Source organism: Semicossyphus pulcher, unplaced genomic scaffold (assembly GCF_022749685.1).
Source record: "Semicossyphus pulcher isolate SPU_LCO1_2020_fin unplaced genomic scaffold, fSemPul1.0.p SCAF_14, whole genome shotgun sequence".
NCBI classification, from domain to species: domain Eukaryota; kingdom Metazoa; phylum Chordata; class Actinopteri; order Labriformes; family Labridae; genus Semicossyphus; species Semicossyphus pulcher.
The window spans coordinates 13,860,022-13,886,317 of NW_027211648.1; the positions used below are offsets into that span (position 1 = coordinate 13,860,022).

At 41.2% G+C, this 26,296-nt stretch overlaps 2 protein-coding genes across 12 annotated transcripts; both read left to right on the plus strand.

The window, feature by feature from the left end:
* Nucleotides 1–1,505: 1,505 nt before the first annotated feature.
* LOC138591050 (heterogeneous nuclear ribonucleoprotein Q-like) lies at nt 1,506–10,158 on the plus strand. Of its 4 annotated transcripts, XM_069661556.1 has the most exons (12): nt 1,506–1,624; nt 3,386–3,545; nt 4,523–4,641; nt 5,202–5,309; nt 5,520–5,633; nt 5,868–6,044; nt 6,174–6,309; nt 6,690–6,895; nt 7,014–7,163; nt 7,258–7,379; nt 7,814–8,149; nt 8,654–10,158. In XM_069661556.1, exons 2-12 carry the CDS (start codon nt 3,398–3,400, stop codon nt 8,700–8,702), a joined length of 1,665 nt encoding a protein of 554 aa, XP_069517657.1. In that variant the 5' UTR covers nt 1,506–1,624; nt 3,386–3,397; the 3' UTR covers nt 8,703–10,158. The 4 variants fall into 4 exon arrangements, with proteins under 4 accessions (XP_069517657.1, XP_069517658.1, XP_069517655.1 ...); XM_069661557.1 differs by lacking the exon at nt 3,386–3,545; XM_069661554.1 differs by lacking the exon at nt 1,506–1,624 and having other exon boundaries at nt 3,143–3,545.
* A 1,398-nt stretch (nt 10,159–11,556) lies between these two features.
* On the plus strand, nt 11,557–26,217 carry LOC138591048 (sorting nexin-14-like). 8 transcript variants are annotated; one of them, XR_011308075.1, is made up of 32 exons: nt 11,557–11,827; nt 11,991–12,172; nt 12,328–12,448; nt 12,857–12,930; nt 13,241–13,319; nt 13,417–13,460; nt 13,558–13,645; nt 13,735–13,819; nt 13,916–14,072; nt 14,223–14,298; nt 14,444–14,488; nt 14,602–14,682; nt 14,859–14,973; nt 15,429–15,584; nt 15,685–15,809; nt 16,461–16,519; nt 17,045–17,071; nt 17,911–18,057; nt 18,749–18,881; nt 20,335–20,521; nt 20,739–20,822; nt 21,109–21,209; nt 22,115–22,226; nt 22,400–22,440; nt 22,611–22,730; nt 23,379–23,502; nt 24,232–24,396; nt 24,531–24,626; nt 24,777–24,868; nt 25,175–25,231; nt 25,503–25,690; nt 26,057–26,217. XR_011308075.1 is itself a non-coding variant. In XM_069661546.1 (31 exons), the coding sequence occupies exons 2-31, from the start codon at nt 12,036–12,038 to the stop codon at nt 25,542–25,544; spliced, it is 2,970 nt and encodes a 989-aa protein (XP_069517647.1). In that variant the 5' UTR covers nt 11,557–11,827; nt 11,991–12,035; the 3' UTR covers nt 25,545–25,968. The 8 variants fall into 8 exon arrangements, 7 of the variants coding, with proteins under 7 accessions (XP_069517647.1, XP_069517648.1, XP_069517650.1 ...); XM_069661546.1 differs by lacking the exon at nt 26,057–26,217 and having other exon boundaries at nt 25,503–25,968; XM_069661547.1 differs by lacking the exon at nt 26,057–26,217 and having other exon boundaries at nt 25,506–25,968.
* Nucleotides 26,218–26,296: the final 79 nt, after the last annotated feature.

The following is a 26,296-nucleotide window of genomic DNA, read 5'->3' on the forward strand; positions in this document are numbered from 1 at the left end:
AAAGATACCACAAAGTTGGATTTGATCAGTTTTGTTTGCCATTAACTGTTAAATATATCACAATTTTAAGAACAAGTATGGCAAACAAATATAGCTCTGCAAATCACATAGCAAAAAAGTAGGCCTACTGCTGCTAGTCTGATCAAGTTTGCAATGCAGCCATGATGACAAAGGCAATTTCCTATAATTGTTATAATAAATCTTAAAAACAAAAACTGTTAAAAAATATTAAATACTTTTGCACAACATAAGTAAAGAACTCTTTGCCCTTATTCCCCATCATCTCGCAGCTGACTGTTGTTGGCCACCAAACAAGTAATCTTTGTGTTTTCTTTACACACACACACTGCACATATTCTTTTGTTCATGTGGCAGATGAGTGTTAAACCTATGAGAAGGGTGACACGGTGTGGTGGAAAGTGGGACCTGCCTCACTTCTTCCAGTCAAGCACTGTGCTGAATAGTGTTGGGAATTACGGCTCTTTGAAGGGAGCTGGATCTTATGGTCCGTTCCTTTCCCAGAGCCGTTCTTTCGAACGAAAGGAACGGAGACATAAGATCCGAGGTGAGAAAGTGGTTGGACTCCCAAAAGCCGAACTGAAATGAGACGGTCTGGTCTACGGAGCACTTCCTTTTGGCGTCATCAGCTGTTCTCGCCCTTACAGTTGCGTTTATTCCTCGGCCACCATTTCATTTGAACAGGCGTGCAATGCATTTCGGGATATGTTGGGCCAAGAATCCATCGGCTGCATCCTTTGCAGCCTGGGAAACGGAGGACGCATTTGTTGGAGCCTTCGACACGCTTCTGTGACGCAATTGGACTTCAAAGACGGCCTTCGAAGGCTGCAGCCCCCGGATTGGGACACAGCTCTAGTATAGCGGAGTTGCAGTTAAAAAAAAGCTGAGTAGATCTAGGGCAGGCAGTGAAATTTGGGCACAACTATAGCAAGAACGGCTCTCACCTACGACACGGTTCCCCTTCGGACCAAAGAGTCGTTCAAAAGAAGCGGCTCGTTTGCGTACGTCACAACTCTAGTGCTGAAGCACTGTATAGTTTAAAGTGGGGTCTCAGATGAAGTAGGCATGTAGTATTAGATTTAAAAATTTGTTGGCTGGCTTTGGATAAGAATTTGTCCGGAATTCCGACCATACTTTTCAATTTCTATTTGTACATTATTAATAATAAGCTAATGCACTTCATCGTTAGATTTTTAGGATTTGATTTACTTTTATTTTTGAACTTAAGTTCAGTTATAGCATCTCTTATAACATTTTCTGTGTGGACCTACGATTTGATAAAGGTCCTATTAAGTAACACTTGTATTCGTCAAATGAACGGCGCTGTTATCGTAAATTACACATCCTCAGTAATTATGATGGATGCTGTGGATGACCTGCTGCTCTTCTGTAAAATGCATACAAGGCGAGCCCGTGCAGCGCTGTCCAAGAAACCCCATCGACGAGACAAAACTCGAGGCGTGAACGTGGCAGCCATTTTACATCATCAAGAGTGAATGACTGGAGCCGGATCAGTGCCGGGAGTTTTACACTTTTTCTGTCTTTTAAATATCACATTTATCTTCCTAAATAATCAACACCATACGCGTTGGTGATCCAGCGGCAGGTAGGGCGAATGCTTCTAATTAGTCACGTGATTGTTGCTTAATTGCTTGCTAAAGAGTCTGAATCGTGCGGTGCTGTTTCAAACAATGTGGAAACTGGTGGAGGCTGTGAACGAGTTCTCCAGACCGGCTTTTTGAAAATGGACTCTTCCTACATGGCGGCACGTTGACAAACCACGCATCTAGCAGGCTAAACGTGAAGCCATCAAGGCCTTGTTGAATTAAAAGAAGACTAAAAGCCATACTTTGTTAATTGGTGGAGTCCATGCCGACAAATGACGCTGTAACAATGGCCTCACTGAAACTCCGTTCGAATTAGCATGCTAGCTTGAGTTAGCCTATTTTGACAGATCATGGAACTGACATGCTCATTGTCATAGTGTGCTAAGAGCAGCTAGCTGGCAAAAGCTACTTATTTGATCAATAATGTGCGATCCAACGGTATTATTATACTGACGGATACGCTTCTTGTCCTCTAAAATACTATAAGCAGATGCATTGATAGAAAATGCTTTCTAGCGCGTAATGTTATTGTCCTGGTGAAGCTCCAGTTAGCTTCATGCTGTAACATTAGCCGAACAGACTAGCCCGCTAGCTAGCAAGCCTCAACGTGCGCGAGCCAGTCCCTCCCCGCTAAATTATACCTTATTATTAACGTCGGATAGTAATAATAATTTGACTGAGATTGATCAAAATGACCAATCCGAAATCAAATGTTGATTTGCACAAAGTGTTTACAGCTACTTTTAACCGTGGTAGAAATGTTTGTAACCACAGACAGCACGTGCTTACCAATATGAGATTTATTAGCAGACACAAGGTAAAGGCTGCACGAGACCATCAAGGGCACGTTAACTGAGTTAACGTTAGACTAAAACAGGGGGTTGGTGTCCACTTTTTGTTGAGTCCAGCGTTACTAGATTTAGCAATATAGCCGTCACATTGCTGCTCTGCACAAGTTCATGTCTTAGTTTCTGTTGATATAAACACGTAGGAGGTGATTACGGAGTTGGTTATTAACGTGGCAATTGTAGAATAAACCAACGTGTCACAGTATGTGCCGATTAAGTGTCAGGCAACAAAATGCTATGGGGTGCATACTTGCTCATTGGTCAGTCACCGGAAACCGGGGCTCACTCTCTGATGGAACACGTGTATCGGCTCTCGAGCCTGTGCTGAAGTCAGCAGTGAGAAGGTAAGCTAACATGCAATTTAGAGACCAAAGAAGACAAGGCTTCTGCAACAGCAGCGACCAAGAGGGCTGTGATACAGGAGCTAACAAGTGAACTTGGCTCCATTTGCACAAACTTCTTAGCTTAGAACAAACCAGAATGGAAAATACTGCCACATGGACACAAACCCAGTAGTTTCACTGTTTTTTCAAGATGTTATTTTATTGATTTCTGTGGGGAAATTGGTATGTGCATTTTCTGTCTTCCGCTCAGCGCAATGTTGAAACATCTGTCAACTACCTTTACACAGGTTTATTAGCTGCTACCTCATGCAAGCTGCAAGAAAAGTCAGGATAGTGAAAAGTCTTCAGACGGCAAAAGCACACACAACCATGGTAACATGTTTTGCACGTGGCGACATCTCCCATTTATTGACCATTTTTACATAATAATAAAAAATGATTCCGTATCAAAGATCTGAAAATGGTCAAATGTTTTTGACCTCCCAAGTCTGAGACTTTGCACTCTCCTGAACACATGCCAAGTCTTGCCCTTGACCCAGGATTAATTTGGCTCATTGCATTTACACAGATTTCTGGAGACATGGCCACAGAACATATTAATGGAAATGGTCCAGAAGAACCAATGGACACCTCTGCTGCAGTTACCCATTCTGAGCACTTCCAGACTTTATTAGAAGCTGGTTTACCACAGAAAGTTGCTGAAAAACTAGATGAAATTTTCATAGCAGGTAAGGCACAATGAATATATCCTTGCATATTCAAATATGCAAATTTCTATGTTTATCAATTTCTTGCATGTATTGTCATTTTATCACCTTTTTGAATGGGGGAATTGGGATCCTGAAGCAACTTTTTGTGGTTTCCTACCAAAATGGGTACTGCAGTGCTACAAAATATAAAATTACACATTACCTGTGTGAAAATGTGTAAATGATTGCAGCATTTGCATTCCCAACATGGTTGCATGATCACTGGTGTCAGGGCAAATGAATTGTCCTCTCCCTGGGAGTGTCTTGGTGAGCCTGTCCAGTTAATTTCTTTGAAGTTCATCTGTATCTCCTAAAAGGACCGCAGAGGGATGAATAGGTGCAAGTATGATGTCAGCTACAGCTTAAGTATCTCTGGTCGGATCTTTACAACTTTGTATGGGGTGAGCTACGGTGCCAGAGTTTGGGGGTCATACTAGGACTTGTTTGGTCGGTCAGATCTAGAAAAGTACCAGTCTGGGCTTTTCAGCCAGATGGGGCCGGGGCAGAAACAATGGCAGCAGCTGTCTGGTGTGTGGCTGCTTGGGACAGGTGATGGCCCCTCCATGGAGCACCACGCAGACCGGCTCATTAGAAACTCCCAGCCACAGTATAAAGTGGCACTGGCATATCGAGTTGCACTGTCACATCTGTTGTGATTAGTTCTGCAAAAATGTGCTGGTTGGAGAGTAAAGTGCAGCCTGACTACTGAATACAGCTTCATCAGATGAGGCAGCTCCTGCCCCTCATTCTAATTTGTAACAATAATTTTTTATCCATTTCACTATTAATAAGAAGAGTTTTGCAAAAATGACTCGCATGTAAATACTTCTCTTTCATCCATTCAGTTTTACTTTTGGTTTCTGTGCGTCAACAACAGTGTGGTTGTAAGAAAAATCATGTTGGTGTTAGTTGTTAGTAACTCATCCCTTCTCTCTCTGTTGTCGCCCCTCCTCCAGGTTTGGTGTCACACAGTGACTTAGATGATCGAGCGATTGACGCCCTGAAAGAATTCCAAGTGGAAGGTGCTCTGCAAGTCCTTTTGCAATTTAAGGACAGTGACCTCTCACATGTTCAGGTATGCACGTGGCACTGTTGGTGTATTGTTTAGGTGACTTGGACCTTTCATTTCTGATGCACACATACAGAGTGGAGGTGCACCGTGATCTATATTAGTAGATGGGTTATTACTTGGGATTTCAAGCTCCATAATGAGTATCTGCTGATAGTCCTGTTTCAATGCTCGGTTATTAAAATCAATTCTGTGTATAATCTTGACAATTGAATAGCGCACCAATGTTTTCAAAACAAATAGTTTCATTACTTTATTTAGCTTTTTTCCTCCTGGGCTTTTGGTGCATGCCCAGCAGGGAGGAGGTCAGATGAAGAGTTAAAAAACGCCTTCACTCACTGGATGAAAGCTTTGCGAGTTAGAACACTTGTGTGACAGCTGATGTTAAAAGAAGTATCAGATCGGGATCAATGAAGCTTCATTGGCCGATACACAAGTTTGAGATCTAATCAGGACATCCCTGCTCATAACTTGTATAGAACCAAGAATCAGAGGCTGTCTTAATGATGTTGAAATAATTATTGTTTGCTTGTAATTATCAGTTTATTTTGTTTTGTTTTTTTCAGAACAAAAGTGCCTTTCTTTGTGGCGTGATGAAGACATTCAGACAGAGAGAGAAACAAGGGACCAAAGTGTCAGACACCAATAAAGGACCAGATGAAGCCAAAATCAAAGTGAGAACTCCTTTGTTCAAAGACTTTAATTGTATCTGATTTAATGCCTAATACGACATGCATGATTCTGATGTGAGTTTAAATAATGTAGATTTTTTTAATATTAGACATCCAAATACTTTCATACAAGCATTCCCAGTCTTTTACTGTATTTTTAATCCATGTCTGTTAAATCCATATCCTTTCTTTTCAATGTCTTCTGATGATCAGGCTTTGCTGGAGAGGACTGGCTACACGCTTGATGTGACAACAGGCCAGAGGAAGTATGGAGGTCCACCACCAGAGTCCGCCCACTCAGGGGCACAGCCCACCATCGGTACAGAGGTATGAAACTTCTACTTTTTAAAACTGAAAAGTATAGTTTTGAGCCCATTCAATCTCATTATTTGTCCAAATGATGAAACTCTTATTATCCTCTGTAGTAACCATGGTTACACTGATAGTTTACCGCTAAGAGCTGACTGGACTCTTGAATGCAATCCATCTCTTGTCTCTCCTTAAGTCTGATAAAAGAGTTGCTCTAATGCACCACATTTCTCTCTCCTCTCAACCTGGCAGATATTTGTAGGCAAAATCCCCAGAGACCTCTTTGAGGATGAGCTTGTTCCGCTGTTTGAGAAAGCTGGCCCCATCTGGGACCTCCGCCTGATGATGGATCCTCTCAGTGGCCTGAACAGGGGCTACGCCTTTGTCACGTTCTGCACTAAAGAAGCTGCACAGCAGGCCGTCAAATTGGTACACCTACTCTACATTTCTGGCTGTAGTTGATAAGGATGTGAAATAATTATCATAACCAGTTACCTTAAATTCTGCTGCTTCTTTTTTTTTCGTCTCTTACTTACATTGTCCTCCATCCTTCCGCAGTGCAACAACAATGAAATTCGGCCGGGTAAACACATCGGCGTGTGCATCTCCGTGGCCAATAATAGACTGTTTGTTGGCTCCATCCCCAAGAGTAAAACAAAAGAGCAGATTGTTGAGGAATTTGCAAAAGTCACAGGTGAGTCAGCAACTTCCTTTTGATTTCTCATCACACATAATATTCTGTGTGATTTTATTCAACAGCTTCACGCCTACGTTTATTTGCCTTTTGCCTGTTGGATTAGTTTGGTTTGATTCTTTTTGCTTTTCAGATTTTTAAGGAAAGAATCAGTGGGTGAAGCTTGGAAGATATGTTTGAAGCATTTCCTGTTAGTGTCCAAATGATGACCTCATTACTATACTGGAGTGACTCACGTTACTGTGATAACTTACCGCTAAGATCTGACTGGACACTAAACGTAGTAAACTCAAATAGGGTCATTAACGTTGCAATGATTTCTTCTGAGTATATCCAGTTAACCACCTGCTTTCTCTCTCCCCTGCTTGTTGTCTCCACAGAGGGTCTAAATGATGTCATATTGTACCACCAGCCAGATGACAAGAAGAAGAATCGGGGCTTTTGCTTCCTGGAGTATGAAGACCACAAGACAGCAGCTCAGGCTCGCCGCCGGCTGATGAGTGGCAAGGTGAAGGTGTGGGGAAACGTGGTCACCGTGGAGTGGGCTGATCCCATCGAGGACCCAGACCCTGAGGTCATGGCCAAGGTAAGACACAGGGGCAGGTGTCTGAGTAGCATGCTCTTCAGTGCTTGTGAAAATCTGCAGTTGGATTTGTTCCCTTTTCTGCAAAAACACCCCCTGAACTTTGTGTTTCCATCACCAGGTCAAGGTGCTGTTTGTGAGGAACTTGGCGAGCACTGTCACGGAGGAGATACTTGAAAAGGCCTTCAGTCAGTTTGGCAAGCTGGAGCGGGTGAAAAAACTGAAAGACTATGCCTTCATCCACTTTGAGGAAAGAGATGGTGCTGTGAAGGTATGGACAAATAACTTTTCCAGACGTACAAGACATTTTTCAGGAACTGAAATGGCAGATTATTTAAATGTTACTGTCTTGATCAATTTCACAGGCTTTGGCTGATCTCAATGGCAAAGACCTGGAGGGAGAGCACATTGAAATCGTCTTCGCCAAGCCCCCTGACCAGAAGCGAAAAGAGCGCAAAGCCCAGAGACAAGCCGCTAAAACACAAATGTAAGAGGAAATAGAATATATCATAAGCCATGCATTTATCAATTTAAAGAGGGGGTATTATGCTGTTTGACATTTTAAGATGTGTGTATATATATATATAATGTTACAATGTTGGATGTCCAGACATGGGTGAAGTTTCAAATCTGTAGGTAAAAGTATGTTGGAGTTATCCCCAGACTTCTCAGGTCAGTCTGCAGGCTGCTGTGAACGCCAGGTTTCACACAGTTTTTTTCTTGCTTGTAGGGGCGGGGTTTCTTAAAGGGACAGAGCTGACTGAGTTGTTTCAGGCAGAGGCTGTATGAGGGCCTGCACAGAGCACCAGTGTTTTTTTTAACTGTAGATTAAGCTGGAAATTAGCATAATACACCCCCTTTAAAAAATGTTAATGTGAAGCAGGATGCCATGTTTATGTTGAACCTGTGGACCTATTTCAGGTATGATGAATACTATTATTACGGGCCTCCACACATGCCACCACCCACGAGAGGCCGCGGCCGAGGAGGACGGGGAGGTTATTCTTACCCTCCTGATTATTACGGCTATGAAGACTATTACGATTACTACGGATACGACTACCATAACTACCGGGGCGGCTACGACGACCCGTACTACGGCTACGATGACTTCCAGGGGTCTGGGAGAGGCCGAGGAGGAAGGGGAGGAGTCCGCGGCGGAGCCAGTCAGACCAGGGGCCGCGGTGCCGTCACACCGAGGGGCCGACTGGGCTTCTCCCAGCGAGGAGGCCCTGGAACGAGCAGAGGTAAACATTTGTATGTGTTACTCTTAACTTCAAAGGGGATACAATGGGATTAGTCAAACTGTGGTGACTAATAGAGCTTAATTTTGTCTGTTTTACGTCCATAGTTCTTTTTTCTCCTTGCAATGACATGTTTGGTGGGGGAAGTGTAGCTTAGCAAATGAAAGAAGCCTAAATTGGAGAAAATTGAAAGTTGAGGATGACCAGAGCATGTATGGATTGTCTTGAAATGGCTGGTAAATCTTATAAGGTTACACCTGCTTAATGGCCTCATAACTAATCCCTGACAGGTGTCATCTTTCAGAGCAGCCAGTCAGCTTGTTTGCCAGCAGACAAAGGTCATTCACACCATAATATATTTTTAAGGAGGCCAGCTGAGTCCCACCCTCACAGCAAAACTCTCAGGTCTAAATTTTGTGGGATTTCATGAAGCCGTCATTATGCTGATTGATGGGGAATGTGGGCGTCTCGATTTTCTTTTTCTGTACTAATTTTATCTCTCCTCTCGTTGGTCCAGCAGGGAAACGGGGCCGAGGGCGGTCCTGACCTGTCACAGTGGATACTGACTTGATGTGTGGGGTTACACCGTAAGCTGCAATGGATGTTAAAAAGAAAAAAAGAGCGCTACAAAAAGGTCCAATGATATTCCAGCCTTACAGAAGAAGCATCCCCTTCCCGCCCCCTTTTTTTATTTTATTTTTTTCTGAAACTGCCACCTTAAAAAGATGATGGAGGATTCTAAAATCGCCATAGCCTATTTGCCCGAGCCCCTGTACCAAGCCCTGATAAACAGAGCTGTGTATTGCCCTTACAATCTCCCCCTTCCCTATCCCCGAACATGCCATTTTTTAAATAAATATTGAAGAATTTGCACTTTTTAAGTTTTTAGGTTTGAAGTGGCTCAAAGGAGCTTGATGCTATTGTATATTTTTGTGCTAATCGCAATTTTTATTGTCGGAATATCCATGTCCAATCTTAATCGTTTGATCTGGATGTTTGACAGAGAACATTTGCAGGTTTTTAGGGTGTACCCACCTGGCATGGATAAGTCAGGCATTCCAGGAAAGTGGTTCTTTTCAGAACTTGTCTTTAAAGGGTTGGTTGACTACCTCAGTACAGAGGACTAAACTACCCGGCCTGTACTGTAAATAGGGAAACTATATTGATGAAAGCAGGGCTTGTTTTCATACAAAATATGCACAAGAGCTGCAGCGCAAAAACGATGTACTTAATGTAATATAGTCATTTTAGCTGCAGCTCTGACACTGCAAACAGTCAAACTGGGCATGCAAAACAATCTCATAAGATGAGTCTGAACAAGCCCTGCTTTTATCCTATTTTGAACTGAATTAGCCGCCTTGCTTCTTCAGAGTATGTAGTTACTGGTTGTATAGTTTTTCGGATAAAATGTTACTTTTGTAAAGGCTTCAACATCACAGGCATCCAACTGCCTTTGATTTAAAAAATTAAAAAACAAAAATAAAGCCCTGCAGTGTCCCTTTTGTGCCACTGTAATATTCCAGTGGGTTTGTTTTTATATGATACATTTTCAAACAATGTCGAAATAATGTAAAACAACCTAATCCAATCCAACATCTAAAATCATGTTAATCTTGAATGATCCCTTCCCAGCTCTTCTTGCAGCAATGTTGAAGATCTTTCGAGTTAATCTTGATGGATGACTGAATTGCCATATTGCCCAACCAGTGAGCATGTGTGCCTACCGTTAGCTGCCATGATTTGGTGAGGGATCATAGTCACATAGTGGTAGAAGGGATACTGCAGTGAATGATTTCTATTTCCGGGTATAGCATAAAGGAAACTGCTCTTCAATCCCAGTTTTCTATACAGTTAACTCCCTCAATAAAATCATAACAACCACCTTTTGAAAAAAAGATGTTAGCAGTTTTAAACTATTGTTGGTGGCCAACAACGTTTTTTGCATTCCTGCAAATAAATTGTTTTATACTGTAAAATGGAGGTGAGTGTAACTTATTTTTGTAATAAAGTTTTTGATTTCTATCTGTGTCTTACTCTTTGGATAAAATCTTGATGAGATACAAATTGGCTTGTGTTTGATTCAGTTTTACAACAGGACTTTCTTTGGAATTACTCATTATGTATTAGCTTGCAGTGATTTTTAATTTATCTTCCTGCCATGTGAGGAAGTTGCAGTTAACTGTTAATGTGTTTAGAATGACGGACTTCGAGTCAAGCTTATTCCTAGTGTCATGAACAGAGAAGAAAATGTGATTTCAGTAACATTGATTTATTTTAAAATGTTAAGGCATACAAACGAACATCACTGAAAATGACCAAGGAATTAAATATATACGATGACATATTTGGTTAAATTAATAAACACACCAACTAGTATATTTGTGCTGATTGTTTTAAGCAGACTAAAGAACAGACATTTCTATTTAAAGCAGAAAAAACACTGGTGGGATTCAGTTTGAAGTGTTTCATACAGCTGCGCCAAATATCCTGGATCTGAGAGTGGTAAAACTAAAATGAGTACTTCTGTTAAACACACCAGTGCTTTCCCTGATAGGACATTCTAACGGACTGCAATGAAAATGGTCTATTTCAAGGAACTAAAAAGACCCATAGGCAATGTTAGGCTGACCTAAATAATGCAGTTTGAGCCTTTAAATGTAATGTATTCTCTCCATGGTGTGGAAAGCAAATTGGGCCTTAGAGGACTTTGGTTTTCCTCATTTATACTGATAATTAACAGTAGGTCAAATACTGATTATTAGCGCCTATCAGTCCATGATTATGATATTTGGTCTAATTTATTCAGGTGTCTGATCGTATTTTCAGTGTTTTTCTATCTCTGTGTAAAGGTGTGGCGTGTAGGAACGCAATTAATTGAAAACAAATAACAAAATAGCTGTCAAGTGCCTCTAAAGTTGTGTTTTTTGGACAATTTTAGCACCTAAAACACCGTTACGCTTAACAGTAGCCTCAATTCAAAATCTGTATGTAACCATAGCAACTGGACTGATGTGGCTAGTACAGCAGAACTAATTAATTGGCGGTTAGCGAACAGGAAGCGAATTTTTATATTATCAAGCTTAAAAAACGTAAAAATTGAGATACATTTTTCGTTTTCTTAGGTAAATTGTCATTGTACGTTGTTAATCATACAGTGATATTCGCGCTACTTCACTTTGAGACCGTTATTTAAGAAAATACAGTATAAACTGTCGTGGCGGAAGAACCTATCCCACCTCGACCTTGTCTCTTAAAGGTGACATCTCGTCGTGTATTAGGCTTTTTTTTATTAGAGGGAATATGTGGCTGATAACGCTACTCGTTTGTAGGTCTGTAAACTACAGTAGCCAGTGTGTTACAGGCTGCTGTTGTGAACGCAGCGGAGGTGACATCACGCGTCTCGAGCGCCGACGACCAAGCAGCAACCGTTGCCCCTCAATGGACCCGAAATGACAGCCGGAACAGCGCAGCCATTAGCCGCACAGAGACAGAGTTTTAGCACAGTCAACACACAGACGCTGCTGTGTAATTGCCTCTAATCCTGCAGTTGTTTACAGCTGTGTACAGCACCTCGCCTCTCCTACGCTGATCCTACAAACACGCAGCCTGCGTATTTATTTTGCAAAATCATGATGGTGTCGCTGCTGGACTACAGTGAGAAATGGCCCAAAACATCCACCGTACATTTACAGTAAGTGCTGGAGTGCATAAATATAATCACTGCAACCTGCTTAGTCTGTATAGCAAAGGAGCATCACAAAATTAGACGGTTTGTAGTTGAAGCTGTATGTGGCTTTAACACGCCCTTATTTATTTTTAGACAGTCGCTCCATGATGTTATCTTTATTTTACAGGCATATGTAATAGGCTACATGTGAAGAGGCTCCAAAACAACAAAGATGGGATGCATCACAGCTTTTCTGCAGAAAATAAGACGCAGGATGAAGCTGGAGCGGTTCAGAGAGCTGGGTCGACAGTATCCAGTCTTCTGCTTTCTGCTGCTGGTCCTGCTGCTGTCTACTTTGCTTTTAAACAGGTAATACACAGTTATTATTACTCTATCAATGCTGCTATATATGTGACATCCCCGACATCTTCATCTCATCTTACCTTCATATGCTAAAATGTCTTTACTTGCCGTTATTAAAAGAAAAGTATTTCTGCTTTTTACTTCTTCTTTCGTTCTGACAGATATATTCACATTATAATGGTGTTTTGGTCCTTCCTGGCTGGAGTCATCACCTTCTACTGCTCCTTGGGGCCTGAATCTTTGCTGCCCAACATCTTCGTCTCCATCAAACCGAAGACCAAGGTAGGTCAGAAAGCAAGAGTTGTTGAGTAAAGTTGTCTGAATACAGACAGAATCAAATTTCAAACTATTTACGGTATGGCTCTATTCCTTGATCATAAGTTTAATTTACTAAAATGTCTCTTGATGCTTTTATATAACATGTCTATGGTTTATAAGGATTAATTAAGAAAAGAAAACACATGAGCATGTTATTATGTTGTTATTGTTGATATTTAGCTCTATGAATGAGTGTCAGAACTGAACACACTTAACATAGATTTTTGGCTCTTTGCTGTTATTGGAAAAACAAAATTGTATCTAATTAAATGATCAAAGAATTACTCATGATAAGATACCTCTGCAGATGCATTAAATAATATGTAGTGTCCCTGTACAGGCTGTTCATTCGTATGTCTATTTGTCATGCAGACGTACCAGCAGGAGCTGTTTCCACTGGGTCACAGCTGTGCTGTTTGTGGGAAAATCAAATGCAAAAGGCACAGGTGAGACATGACCTGGTTCTGTTGCTGCTCAGTGGTAGTAAAAGAAGTGGTTGTTTGTGGTTATTTGGGTCAATTGTAGCTTTTTATACCAACAAGGTAAATGTTGTTTGGATTTATTTAATAGAGACTGTGTGTGATTTTGCCTTAAACTTATTGAATTTGTTTTATCAACATGCGTTCAATTTGCCCATTAGCTTACTTGTTTATCAAGTTGTGGATGATGTGACACTGCACTCTAGTGGTCAGAAAGTATTTCTCTCTACTTTACAGTATAGTAAAGTGTTTTATTCTTGTGTCTGTTTAACAAAAGACCCACTTTATTACTGGAAAACTATCAGCCCTGGCTTGACCTGAAAGTTCCCTCTAAGGTGGATGCTTCCCTTTCGGAGGTAAAACCGGCATTGATTCACCATAAGTTTAAAACTTGTTATAAAATGAAAAGATTTGTTTTCTCATTGTACATTTCTGTTTTATTTATTTTTCAAGATTCTGGAGCTGGTTCTGGAAAACTTTGTGTATCCCTGGTATAGGTAAGCATTTTTTTACTGTTATTTTTTTGTATTTTATCGTAGTGGTGTAATATGTTAAAGGTATTTACAGATGTTACTTTACAATGTTTTCTTCCAGAGACATCACAGATGATGAGGCGTTTGTCGATGAGCTGAGGGTGACTTTGCGCTTCTTTGCAGCCGTGTTGGTCCGCCGCACTCAGAAGGTGAAAAAAAAAAACATACTAAGGTAAATTCTTTAGATGCTGACTGACTGATCATGAATTATTTTAACTTATTATTTTTTTTGTCTCAGGTGGATGTGGCATCGCTAATCACGCAAAAGCTGCTAAAAGTTTCCATGAAGCACATTGAAATAATAAGCAAAGCAAGACAGAAAGGTACGGCTAATATGAATCAACCACTGCGTCTTTTCTTCTGTCTCAACTATAAAAAGGAAACAACAAAACTCTCTGCTCCCTTTCTCTCCTCTGTAGTTAAGAACGCAGAGTTTCTTCAACAAGCTGCACTGGAGGAGTACGGTCCTGACCTCCACGTGGCCCTTCGCAGTCGCAGAGACGAGCTCCTCTACCTCAGGAAGCTGACTGAGATGCTCTTCCCCTACATCCTACCACCCAAGGCTACAGACTGCAGGTAACTCAGTCTTTGTGGAGCTTCTGTGTACTTTACTATCCACCCAGGAGAAAATCTGACAGCACTGACACTATAGAAAAGTAGATTAAGATCTTTCTTTACTCTTTCATTTTCTTATTTCCTGCTGCCTTATTTCTCCACTCCTCTCAGATCTCTTACTCTCCTCATAAGAGAAGTCTTGGCTGGCTCTGTCTTCCTTCCTTCATTGGACTACTTGGCTGATCCTGTGAGTTTAGACACATTTACAGCCAATTATTCTGAATCTAAAACTATTTTCACTCGAAGCCTTTTACAGATGAAGTTTGTCAGTCTGCGACTTTATTTGATTTGTGAGTTTTGTGATCTTACTGGCTGTTTTTTCTTAATATCAGGACACAGTGAATCATTTACTTTTGATTTTCATCGACAACTCCCCTGTAAGTATGCCTTGAACCCCAACTGTGAACTAATGTTCACAGGCAAAACCAGATTTACATTCTGTGAATGTCGATGAGATAAACATGTTTTGTAATCATTCCTCTTCCTCCAGCCTGAAGTGGCCACAGAGCCCGCCTCAACATTGGTTCCTTTCCTGCAGAAGTACTCTGATATCCGCAACAAAAAGCCCTCCGTAAGTGTGTTGTCTGATTCAGGGGAACATAAAGTATAAGTAGCAATTCTCCAACAAACTTGAGTGTTTTTAACTGGTGCATACAGTCTAACCACGCTTGACGTGCTAACGTCATATCTATGTTTTAGGAGCGTTGCTTTTGTTAACTGTGTTTCTGTCTTTCCCTGTTTCATCAGGTGCTGAAGCTGGAGTTGAAAGAAATCAGAGAACAGCAAGACCTTCTCTTCCGTTTTATGAACTTCCTCAAGCAAGAAGGGGCTGTCCACGTGCTGCAGTTCTGCCTCGCAGTCGGTAAGCACGTCCCGAACCTGTAAGAAGTTTTCAAAGGATACCTTGGCTGCTTACATGTAATCACGTAGCCTTTTATCAGCCAGTCAAGCTGCTAATTTTACCTAATTAAATCAATATGTTCCTTATCTTGTGTCCTACAACTTCTAACAACACATTAAAAAAATAATTTGCTCATTTAGAATTGATTTTGAATTGCAAAAGCTTTTCAAAATAAGTTATATGACTGAGGTGAAGGAAATATCCCGATTCTCCTTTTTTGGTTGTTCAAGCTACAGCAAAAAAAAAAATCAATGGATGCAACCTCACTCTTATCCCTCTCTTAGCCACACAGTCAGAAATCATCAGAAAAACTCACTTAAGACTGGATATATTCACTCATCTGGACCCTCAGGGATACCACTGTGCAGGGTTCTCACACATTGAGAATGAGATGTCCGACTCTTTTAACTTCTCAGAGGAATTCAACGACAGGATTCTGTGCCCGGAGCTGTCCGACTCAGAGAAGATCATGCTTCATGAGGAGGTGAAGAAGATCTATGAGACCTACTGTTTGGACGAGAGCATTGACAAGATCCGCTTCGACCCCTTCATAGTGGAAGAGATACGCAACAGTATGTGACAGGCATCTTCCCAGAATCACTGAAAAAACTAATTCTTAGACACCTTAACAAGTGTATATGCTCGTAACATGTTTTCTGTCCTAATTCCCAGTTGCAGAGGGCCCGTATGCCGAGGTGGTGAAACTGCAGACCATGAGGTGTTTGTTTGAAGCCTACGAGCACGTCCTGTCCCTGCTGGAGAACGTTTTCACCCCCATGTTTTGTCACAGCGACGAGGTTAGCGCCTGCAACAAGAAATCACTGAACCCACTGTCACACATATTCCTGAGTACCAACCGTTTTAATCCATCTTAAGCTAAGACTATGATTGTTTAAGCGCAGGCTGAGTGTTTTATCCTCAGCCGATTTAATTCAGTTTTTGTCAGAGAAGTGCAAAATACGAAATCTGCCAAATGGTGGAGTTCGAGCTTTATTTGTTATTCACTGACTCTCGCTATCCTCTTCCGATCTCTCAGCCACCAACCACTATCGGCCGTGTCATCAATACCAGACGCCCAACCGGCCAATGAGCCGACACTGGCGTAATGCCAAGCTGCCAAGCCGAATTTCACCCCTCAGAGGCTGTTTCATTGAATACAGCTGGGTGGACCCGAGCTCGGCCATTGTCCACAGCAGGCCGCAGCCCTGCATTAACACTGTGTCTTCAAATGAATAATATTTGATATTTTGATGCCACTCCTTTTCCTGCTCCACAATAAACAGTGCGGCCATGATTACTCGCGAGACGAAGTGGTCACTCTATACGTCCACTAGTATGTTTCTTTCAGGTTGCGCTTATACTGTTGTAGTATGTTGTAGTAAGTATTTTTATATGTCGTGTGTGGGTTGAGATTTACACACTTTTCTTTGCTGTTTCCGTGTCTCCAGTACTTCCGCCAGCTGCTGCGAGGGGCCGAGTCCCCTGCCAGGAACTCCAAGATGAGCAGGTAGGTTTCACTTTAACACTTTTTATATTTCTGTTTCACAAAATAAAAGCTTGACCTTATTTTGATCCAGTATATTTATGCATCTGTTAGTAACTGATGAACAGTGATATTTCACAATGTAGTCAACAAAAAGCCTCACTGGTAGTTTATGTTTTGTTTTTAAAGCACTGTTTGCTGTGTTTGCACCCACATGCAACACTTTATTTTTAGGAAGTTCACTTATAATTTATAACTCTTTTTTAATGTTCTCTGTACCACAATAACCACTGCAGCATGAGGGCAGAATGTAGTTTGTGCTAGCTGCATCAAATATAAATATAGATTGATTTTAAATGACGTATTTTTAAAGCTTGAAAGAAGCTATTCATTCATGAGAAAGAAAAAGTTTTTTTTTAGTTTGCAGTAGATTTAAGTGAGAGTGAGGTGACCTGAGTCCAGTTACAGACTACCATGTTTCTATCTCGGGGTGCGGTGTGTATGCGGCCACGGGGCCCTGCCACTAACTCCTTGTGCATATTGTTCCAGAAATAGCCTCAGTTTGGATGACATTCGGTGAGTATAAGGCATTGGTGTGTGCTGATTGAAAAAAAAAAAAAAAAAACAGTGACTGGCTGAGCAGTGCTGCTGCACGCAAGATACAAACAACACCTCATCCTCGCCTGACTGGTTTACAGAGGAACATGTGCTGCCTTTTAGTACCAATTCACTGTGCTCTCTGCATATTGCACTCAGGCCTTCAGTTCAATGAGCACGAGTTGATGAGATTATGATGATGTTTAATTTTTTTTTGCTAATCTAATTTAACTGCTAAATAGATGTTTTATTTGGTGCCTGTGTTGTGAATGCAAATGAGTGAAGGTTGCAAATAGTGACCTCAATCAGCTAATCGTGTTAATCATACTGCATGAATCATCATTAATATGTTAAAAGGGCTAATCAGGAGACATGCTGCTGAATACATGCGACATAAATTCTAGATTCGTTTGGGCTTCATTTAACAAAGACAGGCAGAAAAAATTACAGAATCAAACAGGAGGGGATTTATTTTCTTTATCTGGTTAGGAAACGCTCTTATTTTGAAGGCCATTTTCAAAGCAGCACGACTTATGCCACACAAAGATGAAGAAAGTAACAGCAGATAATAGCTCTTACTCACTCCATTCATAAAAAACTACAAGCCTCAACTCCCTCCATGTCTGCAGTTCAGTAACCCCCCTTCCACTCTGCCCGTCTGTCCGCCCGTTACTCCATCTTTGTACTGCCTCCACCGTGCTGTGTCTGTGACTGTATGTCCACTCTGATTCTGTAACCACCATACTGCCTGCCCCGGTATGATCCACGGCCCTCTCCCTCCTCTTGCCCGCGGGGACGTGACCCTGTTCTGCTTATAGTTCCTGGGACTGGAGCCCCGAGTCCCCCTCCTCACTGTTCACCGCCTCTGGCAGCTCTTCACCTGCATCTTTTAACTCCCTCCATGCCCAGTCCACGTTCACAACTTTCCCATACGGCTCGCTATCCCACCGCCACTCATCACCCAAGTAAGTCAGGGTCCATCCGTGTGGCACAGGTCGCTCAGTGTGATGTCATGCTGTCCACTTTCACCCCTACGTGACTCCCCCACCCCTCAGTCCCGGCCAGACGCCTGCATGGTGGGACTGATGCATGAGATCCTGTTTTTTTTTTTTGTCATCTGTCAAACTCTGTTGTGTTGTTTAGGCTTAAAATTCTTCTGTTGTTTTTAAAATGCAGTGAATTTTCAATGTCCAGTTTCTCGTGTATTGGGTTCTTATGGTGGTTTCTATTTCACCTGATGTAACAGACCCTCACACAGAGCACATGTGATGTTTTGTGTGTTCTCTGGTCGACTGGTATCTGATCATTTGACATTTTGTGATCCTCTTCAAACGACTCATCTGTTCATGAATTCACTGCTCACTGCTGTGTGCTGTGTCTGCTTATGGCCCCGCTGCAGTCCTTAAACAATAACCCAGGCATTTCATTGTGAGATGGCTGTGAAGTGATGTTTTGGCTTTGGGTTTGGCTACCTTAGCTTTGTCCCCCTCCCTTTGTACAGTCATGGAACCGATGCAATTCGCTGCTCCTTGTTCCCCCTTCTCTCCCTCTACGGTTCCTTTCCTGTCACCTCTTTCAAGCTGCATGCGCTTTGCTGAAGCCATGCGCATCTCATTCCTCACGCATTGTCTAATAACCTCCCTGTATGGCCTGCAGGAACACGTCAAAGAGGGGCGAGTCCTTCGGGATCAGCCGCATTGGCAGCAAGATCAAAGGAGTGTTCAAGAGCACGACCATGGAGGGGGCCATGCTGCCATCCTACGGGCTGGTGGAGGGAGAAGACGATATGGTGAGGCTATTTTAACATGATCTAAAGTGTTCAATGCTCATTGGATTATGATTTCATGTAGAATGTAGTTAAAAACAAATATAAAATGATCCTTCTCTGATTAATATTGTTTTCAGACTTCAGTATAACACAAAATACAACAAAAAAAAATATTTTTTTGTTTTATTTTAAAAACCGCAACATTTAAGCTAAGCACTTCTCTATACTGTGACTGTAGCTACCACTTGGGGGCATTAGTGAGTAAAGAAAGGAAAGAAACCGTCCACCAAAATATGCCTCAGAGTTTTCCCTATGATAGCTCAGGTTAAGGTGGATCATTGCTGTCTGGCTTCTCAATATCTTCAAGTAATTGTGCTCTTGGGAAGAACCAGTAGCTCTTTATTGTCACCAGTGCTTTTGTTAGTTTTGCTGCCTAGTTTGACAAAAAAAAAGATACATGCCTTACACATAATAAAAGAAACACAAGTAAATCTAGGACGGGCGATCAGTCCAGGGTGTACCCCCCCTCCCGCCCAATGACGATAGGCTCCGCCCCCCCCCCGCGACTCTGAACAGGATAAGCAGTATAGATAATGGATGGATGGAAGTATATCTAGTTGTCTGGTGCTCCCTTGAAGTTTTATCTATTATTTTCAGCTGCATGATTTTATCCAATAGAAAATGAACTGTTTTTTCACAATGCAGGTACTTAGTTGACAAAAGGTTGTGAGGGGTCTAAGGAGCAAGGAAATCACTTAACATCTGCTTTGATTGACAGACATGTAACTGATTTGTGTCATTTATCACAGTTCTGACCGAATGGTAAATGGGCTGTACTTATATAGTGCTTTTTTTACTTACAGCTGCTTTTACACAACATGTCACATTCACCCATTCACACTCTGATGGCAAAGGCCTAAGTGCCAATCTCCAATCAGTATATGCACATTCACACCTGATGGCTGAGCCTTTGGAAGCAATTTGGGGTTCAGTGTCTTCTTCACCTCGACATGTAACATTAGCAGTCAGGGATCGAACCGACAGACTCTACCACTGGGCCACAGCCGCCCAAATGATCTGTTACAAAAGAAAGTGCAGTACTGTTTTGTACATTTGCACATTGGGAAATAAGCAATAAGAACACATATATTTATAATATTGTCTCCCTCAGCTGGTGAAGTCTAATAGTTAGCTGTGTTTCAGGAAATATTTCTTTAATTGTCCTTCCTGTACAGAGTATAAAAGATAAGCAGTGTTTGTTTTGCATTTCTTCTGTGTGTTAAATGAGCTTCAAAGTCAAGACACAAAAGGTTGGACGGATGAACAAACTTGCATAATAAGTCAGTACAAAAATAAACTTGAACTCAGGGCAGACCTCGAGCCTTTTAATAGACAGTGTTCTGACCGTGAACTAATTGTTTCAAATGTGCTTCCTCTACTTGCCCTTAACCTCTCTCTCTTCCTTCCCTACAAGGTGGAGGAAGCCATGATGGTGCTGGAGGATGACTCTCCCATGGAGGCCGCCTCCACCCCGAGCACCCCGCGAAACCTCTCAGCCTGGAACATCACCATCCCATATATTGATTTCTACGACGACGATGTGAAGAGGGAGAGGATTCCTGTGTTCTGTATCGATGTAGAGCGCAATGACCGGAAGGCAGGTGAGACTCAGAGGACCCGTCCTCCTGTCTCGCTCTCTGTCATCAGAGAGAGAGTGTCCTGCTTTACTAAACTTCTCCTTTAGGACTGCATGTATTGGATCAGATTAGGGCTGCAGCCTGGCATGTTGGCAAACAAACCACCAACTTTGATGTAACTTTACTGTGATCTAACTTTTTGATCTAACTCTTGAATGTTCCTGAATGTGTTTGTCTGCAGTGGGACATGAGACCGAGCACTGGTCTGTGTACAGAAGATATCTGGAGTTCTATGTCCTTGAATCAAAGCTCACTGAGTTTCATGGTAGGTTTTCTATATTTGTTGCTCTAGCTAGCATAGGTGGGCCTGTGTGCTGTTGTTTTTCCACTGACTGTCATAAGGAAGGAGTTACCCACTGAAATGATTCCACAGGATTCACAGAACATTAGCTCCACGTGAAGCTTAATGTCAGGAGTCATGTAGGTTTAATGGCCCTGCTGCATTGATGTGACGGGAAAGCAAATTATTTTCCTATTTAGGTAAAAGAAAACGTGTTTTTTGAAGTATCTTCTGAAGCATTTCTCTCTGTGAAATCTTACACCCTCTGCAGGCTCATTTCCAGACGCACAGTTGCCTTCGAAGAGAATCATCGGTCCAAAGAATTACGAGTTCCTCACATCCAAACGGGAGGAGTTCCAGGAGTACCTTCAGGTAGATATCTGAGGAGGAAGAGCAAATATATTTTTGCTTTTGAAGCTTATTAGACATGTATATCAAAGGTTTAGATTTACAGTTTTGTGTATATTTGAAGCAGTTCAGGGTCTGCTGTTGTTGTAAGGAATGCTCTTTTTTAACAGCCCTCATAATAATATTTGAGACATGGCTGTTGAACACAAATGACCCATTGACATCCTTTTGACGACTACACATTGTTTCTCTTCTGAGATACACTGTCGGATCATTTCTCATGAATTCATAGAGTTTTCAGCATCTAATTCACAAATCCCAAGACTTGTTTGAACGGGAGTTTCTTAAACGCACCACCAAGAGAATTAATTTTAATGGTCCTTGCTTAGAAGTGCATCACTACAAGATGATAATGGACAAAACAACAAGACAAGTAGCCATGCAAGCATTTATGTTAGGCACTTAAGCACATCTGTGTTTTGAGCTAAAGGCTAACAGCAGCATGCTTACACACTTTATAATGTTAAAATGCTAATGTTTTACCATGTTTTCATATTTGTTTAGTGTGTTAGCATGCTAACACTCGCTTATTAGCACATAATTCTGTGTGGAAATTTTGTTACAAAGCGAATCATTGGACACATTTAAGTTATGACAGGGCGCTGGTTTATACTATGTGGAAATTAGTGAACAGAAAATGAAACTTGGATAGATATTTTGTTGAAAGTGGTCTCTTTTCATGCAACAAAGCTGCTTGAACCGCCTTTACAAAAGTTAGATAAACATCTGTGTAACGTCCCCATGGCAACCCCAAGTTATATACTGGACCTGCTTTTTCTCAATATACTTATTTCTCCAGTATATTTAAAAGCCACAGCATTGACTCAAGGTCCTCTTAATAAAGACATTTACATGTGCTTACTTTGCAGAAACTTCTGCAGCACCCGGAGCTCAGCAACAGCCAACTGCTGGCAGACTTCCTGTCTCCACACAGTATGGAGTCTCAGTTCCTGGACAAGATGTTACCTGACGTGAACCTGGGTACAGTATGAGAGTACCGGCGCGATAGATTATGTTTGAACAGCACAGCATAGTCAAACACTGCGATAATGGTCAGCATGGCCCTGGAGTGGGGTGAAATGTATTTGTGTTTCTGACAGAGGCAGAATGTAAAGAGCCCTCCATCACTGAGATGACGTTTTTATGTTTCACAGGGAAAATCATTAAGTCGGTTCCCAGCAAACTGATAAAAGAGGTAAGAAAAGCTTTCCTAATGGTGTCTTTTTGTGGACATAGTCCTATCTATCCACAATACAATGGTTTCCCATCTTATCAGTGAAAATGTAAGGATGTTTATATCAGAAATACACCTGCAGGAGAAATAGTGCTGCCATTATAACTCAGACAATGTGTTTTCTCTGACAGAAAGGGCAGCATCTGGAGCCTTTCATCCAGTCCTTCTTCAACTCCTGTGAATCTCCCAAACCTAAACCCAGCCGTCCTGAGCTCACCATCCTGAGCCCCACCTCGGAAAATGATAAAAAGGTCGGGGATTCATTTTTTTATACTCTATTCACTCTCTTTCTGCAAGTCTGGGCCGCAGGAATGTTATCCTCTCAGTGCAGTTGGAATCTCCTTAAGGCTCAAATTTAGTTTAATGACTGTTTATACTGAAGAGCTGCCTGTTACCACTTTCCGGTTCAAACTCGCAATCCAATCGAGCTTTACAGCTACATGTTTTAGAGATAGTTTTCAAAGCAGAGTCATGGTTTGAATCTACCCAGACATCTTTGTAGAAACCTTTTACACGGTTAGTTTTTCTGTGTTGGAAAGATAGTATCAGTTTTCCTTCTTGTTCAGATGTCTGAGGAGAAAAGGAAGTCTATCTTAACTCAACATTTTAATGGACATTTCAGTATGTCACATTAGTTATTTTACTTTTCTACCAACTTATTCTTAATGCCCCTGGTTTGTTTCTTACTTTCATTAATATAAAAAATACAATATCATCAATGCTTACAGAGTTTGAAACAATCTGGATCACCAAATTTGGAGCCATGCAGTGACATTCTCATCCCTCTTTTTAAAAAACAAACTAACATAAATTTAACTTAACTTTCAATTACTCAGAGCAGAAGAGATTATGGTAACGTGCTTTAGTCTTAACATTAGACGTAAATCTCTCTCTCACAGCTCTTCAATGACCTCTTCAAAAACAATGCCAACCGATCCGAGCTGACTGAGAAGAGGTTCAATCAGAATTACTTCATGGAAATGATCACTGTGGAAGGGGTTTATGACTACTTAATGTATATGGGTGAGTACATTTAGTCTGCTTTATCATATGAACTTTATATTTAATGCTTTTTATTGGTTACTGAAATTGTGTAATGGGTTCTTAAAGTGAAGAAAAGTTTGTCCCAATGTTAACATGTCCTTTAGCAGGACACGTGACCTAAATTTGTTTACTTTAAAGTTACAAAGTTCTTTAAAGTTGTAATCTCGAAGATCTCAGTTTTGTTCTGTTTGGCGGCACCTGTGGTGATGAACGGTAACTGCGGGAGCACACATCCCAGATATCCAGACAGTGTTGCATGTGTGACATCCACGGTTGGCTCCGATTGTAACTCTTGATTTTCCTCGCTGACGGTCGCTTTCCTTTTTAGACTGTTTGCCTTCATCTGAGCGTCAAATTTGTTTCTTTTTCTTTAGATTTTTACTTATTTTTGAAGTTGTATCTGTAGTCATCGATCTTTTCTTTGTTTGTTCAGCCATAGTAGATTACTGTTTACTCGCAACACTCGCAGAGACCGGAAAAGCAGCTGCGTAGCTCCGCCTACTCTCTCTGGCAGACCAACCACTGCTCGAAAATCTTCGAGATTATATCTTTAAAGTAATAAAAAGGAAAAAAGTACAGAAAATCTTCGGTATTCTAAATAGAAAAATCATTACATAAAGGTTCCCCATGAATCACCACTTTGATGAAGTACACCCCTGAGCCCATTGTTTGCTCCCCCACTCTCTCCTCCTTCTTTAATGTCACCAGGTCGAGTCATCTTCCACATCCCTGACTGGCTGCACCACCTGCTGATGACCGGCAGGATCCTGTTTAAGAACACACTGGAAGCTTACACAGATCACTACCTTCACTACAAACTGAACACTGTGGTCCAGGAGCACCGGCTCGTCTCGCTCATCACGCTGCTGAGAGGTACGCTGCAGAGATATTTACATGCATGTGATAGTAAAGAGAGTGGAGTTGATTTTGTTATTCGTGGACTATTCCTTTAAACACAGTCATTTTATGAGAAGCAACAATGATGTACATGATGTTTGGCCTTCTAGACACAGTTTTCTGTGAGAGCAGCCAGCCCCGCTCGGCTCAGGACAAGCAGAGGAGGGCGAAGAAGACGTTTGAGGAGATGATGACGTATATTCCAGGTATTCACTCAGATATTCCTTGTTTTTTTTGTTATTTTGTAGACCATTCGGCTGCAGACATTTCCACTTTAAAGATAAATGTACACATGGGAGAACAAGTGATCAATTGAATGCGTTTGCTGGAAAATTCATAAGACATTTATCCTTTAGACTTCCTGGGAAAATGTATCGGAGAAGAGGCCAGGTATGAAGGAGTACGTCTCCTCTTTGATGGACTACAACAGCCAGTTCTCAACAAACAGGTACACAAACACACACACAGATACACTCGCACACACATTCAAAGTGTTTTAAAGCATCATGGGAAACAGACCAGGAAGAAAGGAGACAGGTCAGCTAAATTGAATTGGAGCTTGTCTCCCTGCTAAATATCTCTGCATGTTTACACTCGTACCTGTGTGTATGCAAACACTCTTATAGTAAGTGTTTTGTGTAATCTGATTGCAAAGTCAAATCCCCCTGTAATATAGCTTTTGCATATTGTAACTTTTTTTCAAATGACTGTCCTTAATGCTTTTCATCTTCTCCCTTCTCTTTGCCTTCCTCAGCTGACCTATGTGCTGTTGGACATCACCATTCAGGAGCTTTTTCCTGAGCTAAACAAGGTAAGCACATGCTAGCCTTGGTTTATAAACAATACAGTAGGCTCCGTAATGAGAGACCACACTTATTAATAATTCTAACAGCATTTTATCATTTCTATTATACTCTACTACGACTTAAAATGTGACATTATCATATATAGAGGTTTTTATGTTGTCATTTTGTTTGTTTGCAGGACATCTGTAACGAGTTGTGTTTTCATCCTGACAGGTTGTGATTACATAGATTTAAATTTGATCTTTTAAATGAGATTGTCTGTTTTTGTTTCCTCAGCAGGTGCAGAAGGAGGCCTCTGTGATGGCTCCTTGGATGTAGCAGATTAGTGGAGCTGCCGGGAGTTTGAGGCGTTCCCGCAGAGACTTTTGTTTGCACGGTTTCCTGAAACTTCCATGTGGACGTGTGAAGCGTCTGATCTGGAAAGCGGCCACAGCAGGAAGAGGACACACGAGGCTTTTCCTGCTGTAAGTGTAACTTACTATGTCAAATATAATAAATTGTATAAATATATGCACTAACAGTGGTCTTATTGTATTTTTTCTAAACTGGGTTTAAGTGTGTAAAACAATTCATCTAATGAGTTTGTAAATAGTTTATAGATAATTTATAGTCAGATTTGTTTGGTTAAGAAGAACAACTTTTGTGTAATTAGGCTGTCCAAAATGCTGCAGGAGCTCAAACAAAAACGTGTATGTTTATGAAATATAATGCATTTATTTATTATTACAAACATCATGTGAGTAAGACCGAATTTTCAATAAGTGTCAGATAACTTCTTAGTGATGTTAAATGGTGATCTAACCAGTCATTTTAATACTGTTTTTATTCAGCTGCACATCATGAGAGGGGACGGTTAATTGGAAAATAAAACCATGGGAGTTGGTGTCAGTCACGTTTAGCAGGTTATTTATTGTGTTCTGTAGTCGATCTGCCCAGGGACATAACATTTGGTACATCTCTTCTCTTTCTTATTTTAATTTACAGTTCTTGATAAATACATTTTATTACATAATATTATTGACTAACAATTTAAAACATCGATTTTTGATTTCACCCTTAGATGAAAAATG

What these genes read in the sequence shown, in the direction of transcription:
- LOC138591050 (XM_069661554.1), top strand. Translation starts at nt 3,332, where the DNA reads ATGCCAAGTCTTGCCCTTGACCCAGGATTAATTTGGCTCATTGCATTT. An exon ending in CACAGCAGGCCGTCAAATTG is followed by an intron (nt 6,045 to 6,173) that starts GTACACCTACTC and finishes ATCCTTCCGCAG; the next exon opens with TGCAACAACAATGAAATTCG. An exon ending in AAAGAGATGGTGCTGTGAAG is followed by an intron (nt 7,164 to 7,257) that starts GTATGGACAAAT and finishes TCAATTTCACAG; the next exon opens with GCTTTGGCTGATCTCAATGG.
- LOC138591048 (XM_069661546.1), top strand. Translation starts at nt 12,036, where the DNA reads ATGGGATGCATCACAGCTTTTCTGCAGAAAATAAGACGCAGGATGAAG. An exon ending in TGGTCCGCCGCACTCAGAAG is followed by an intron (nt 13,646 to 13,734) that starts GTGAAAAAAAAA and finishes TTTTTGTCTCAG; the next exon opens with GTGGATGTGGCATCGCTAAT. An exon ending in AAGCAAAGCAAGACAGAAAG is followed by an intron (nt 13,820 to 13,915) that starts GTACGGCTAATA and finishes TCTCCTCTGTAG; the next exon opens with TTAAGAACGCAGAGTTTCTT.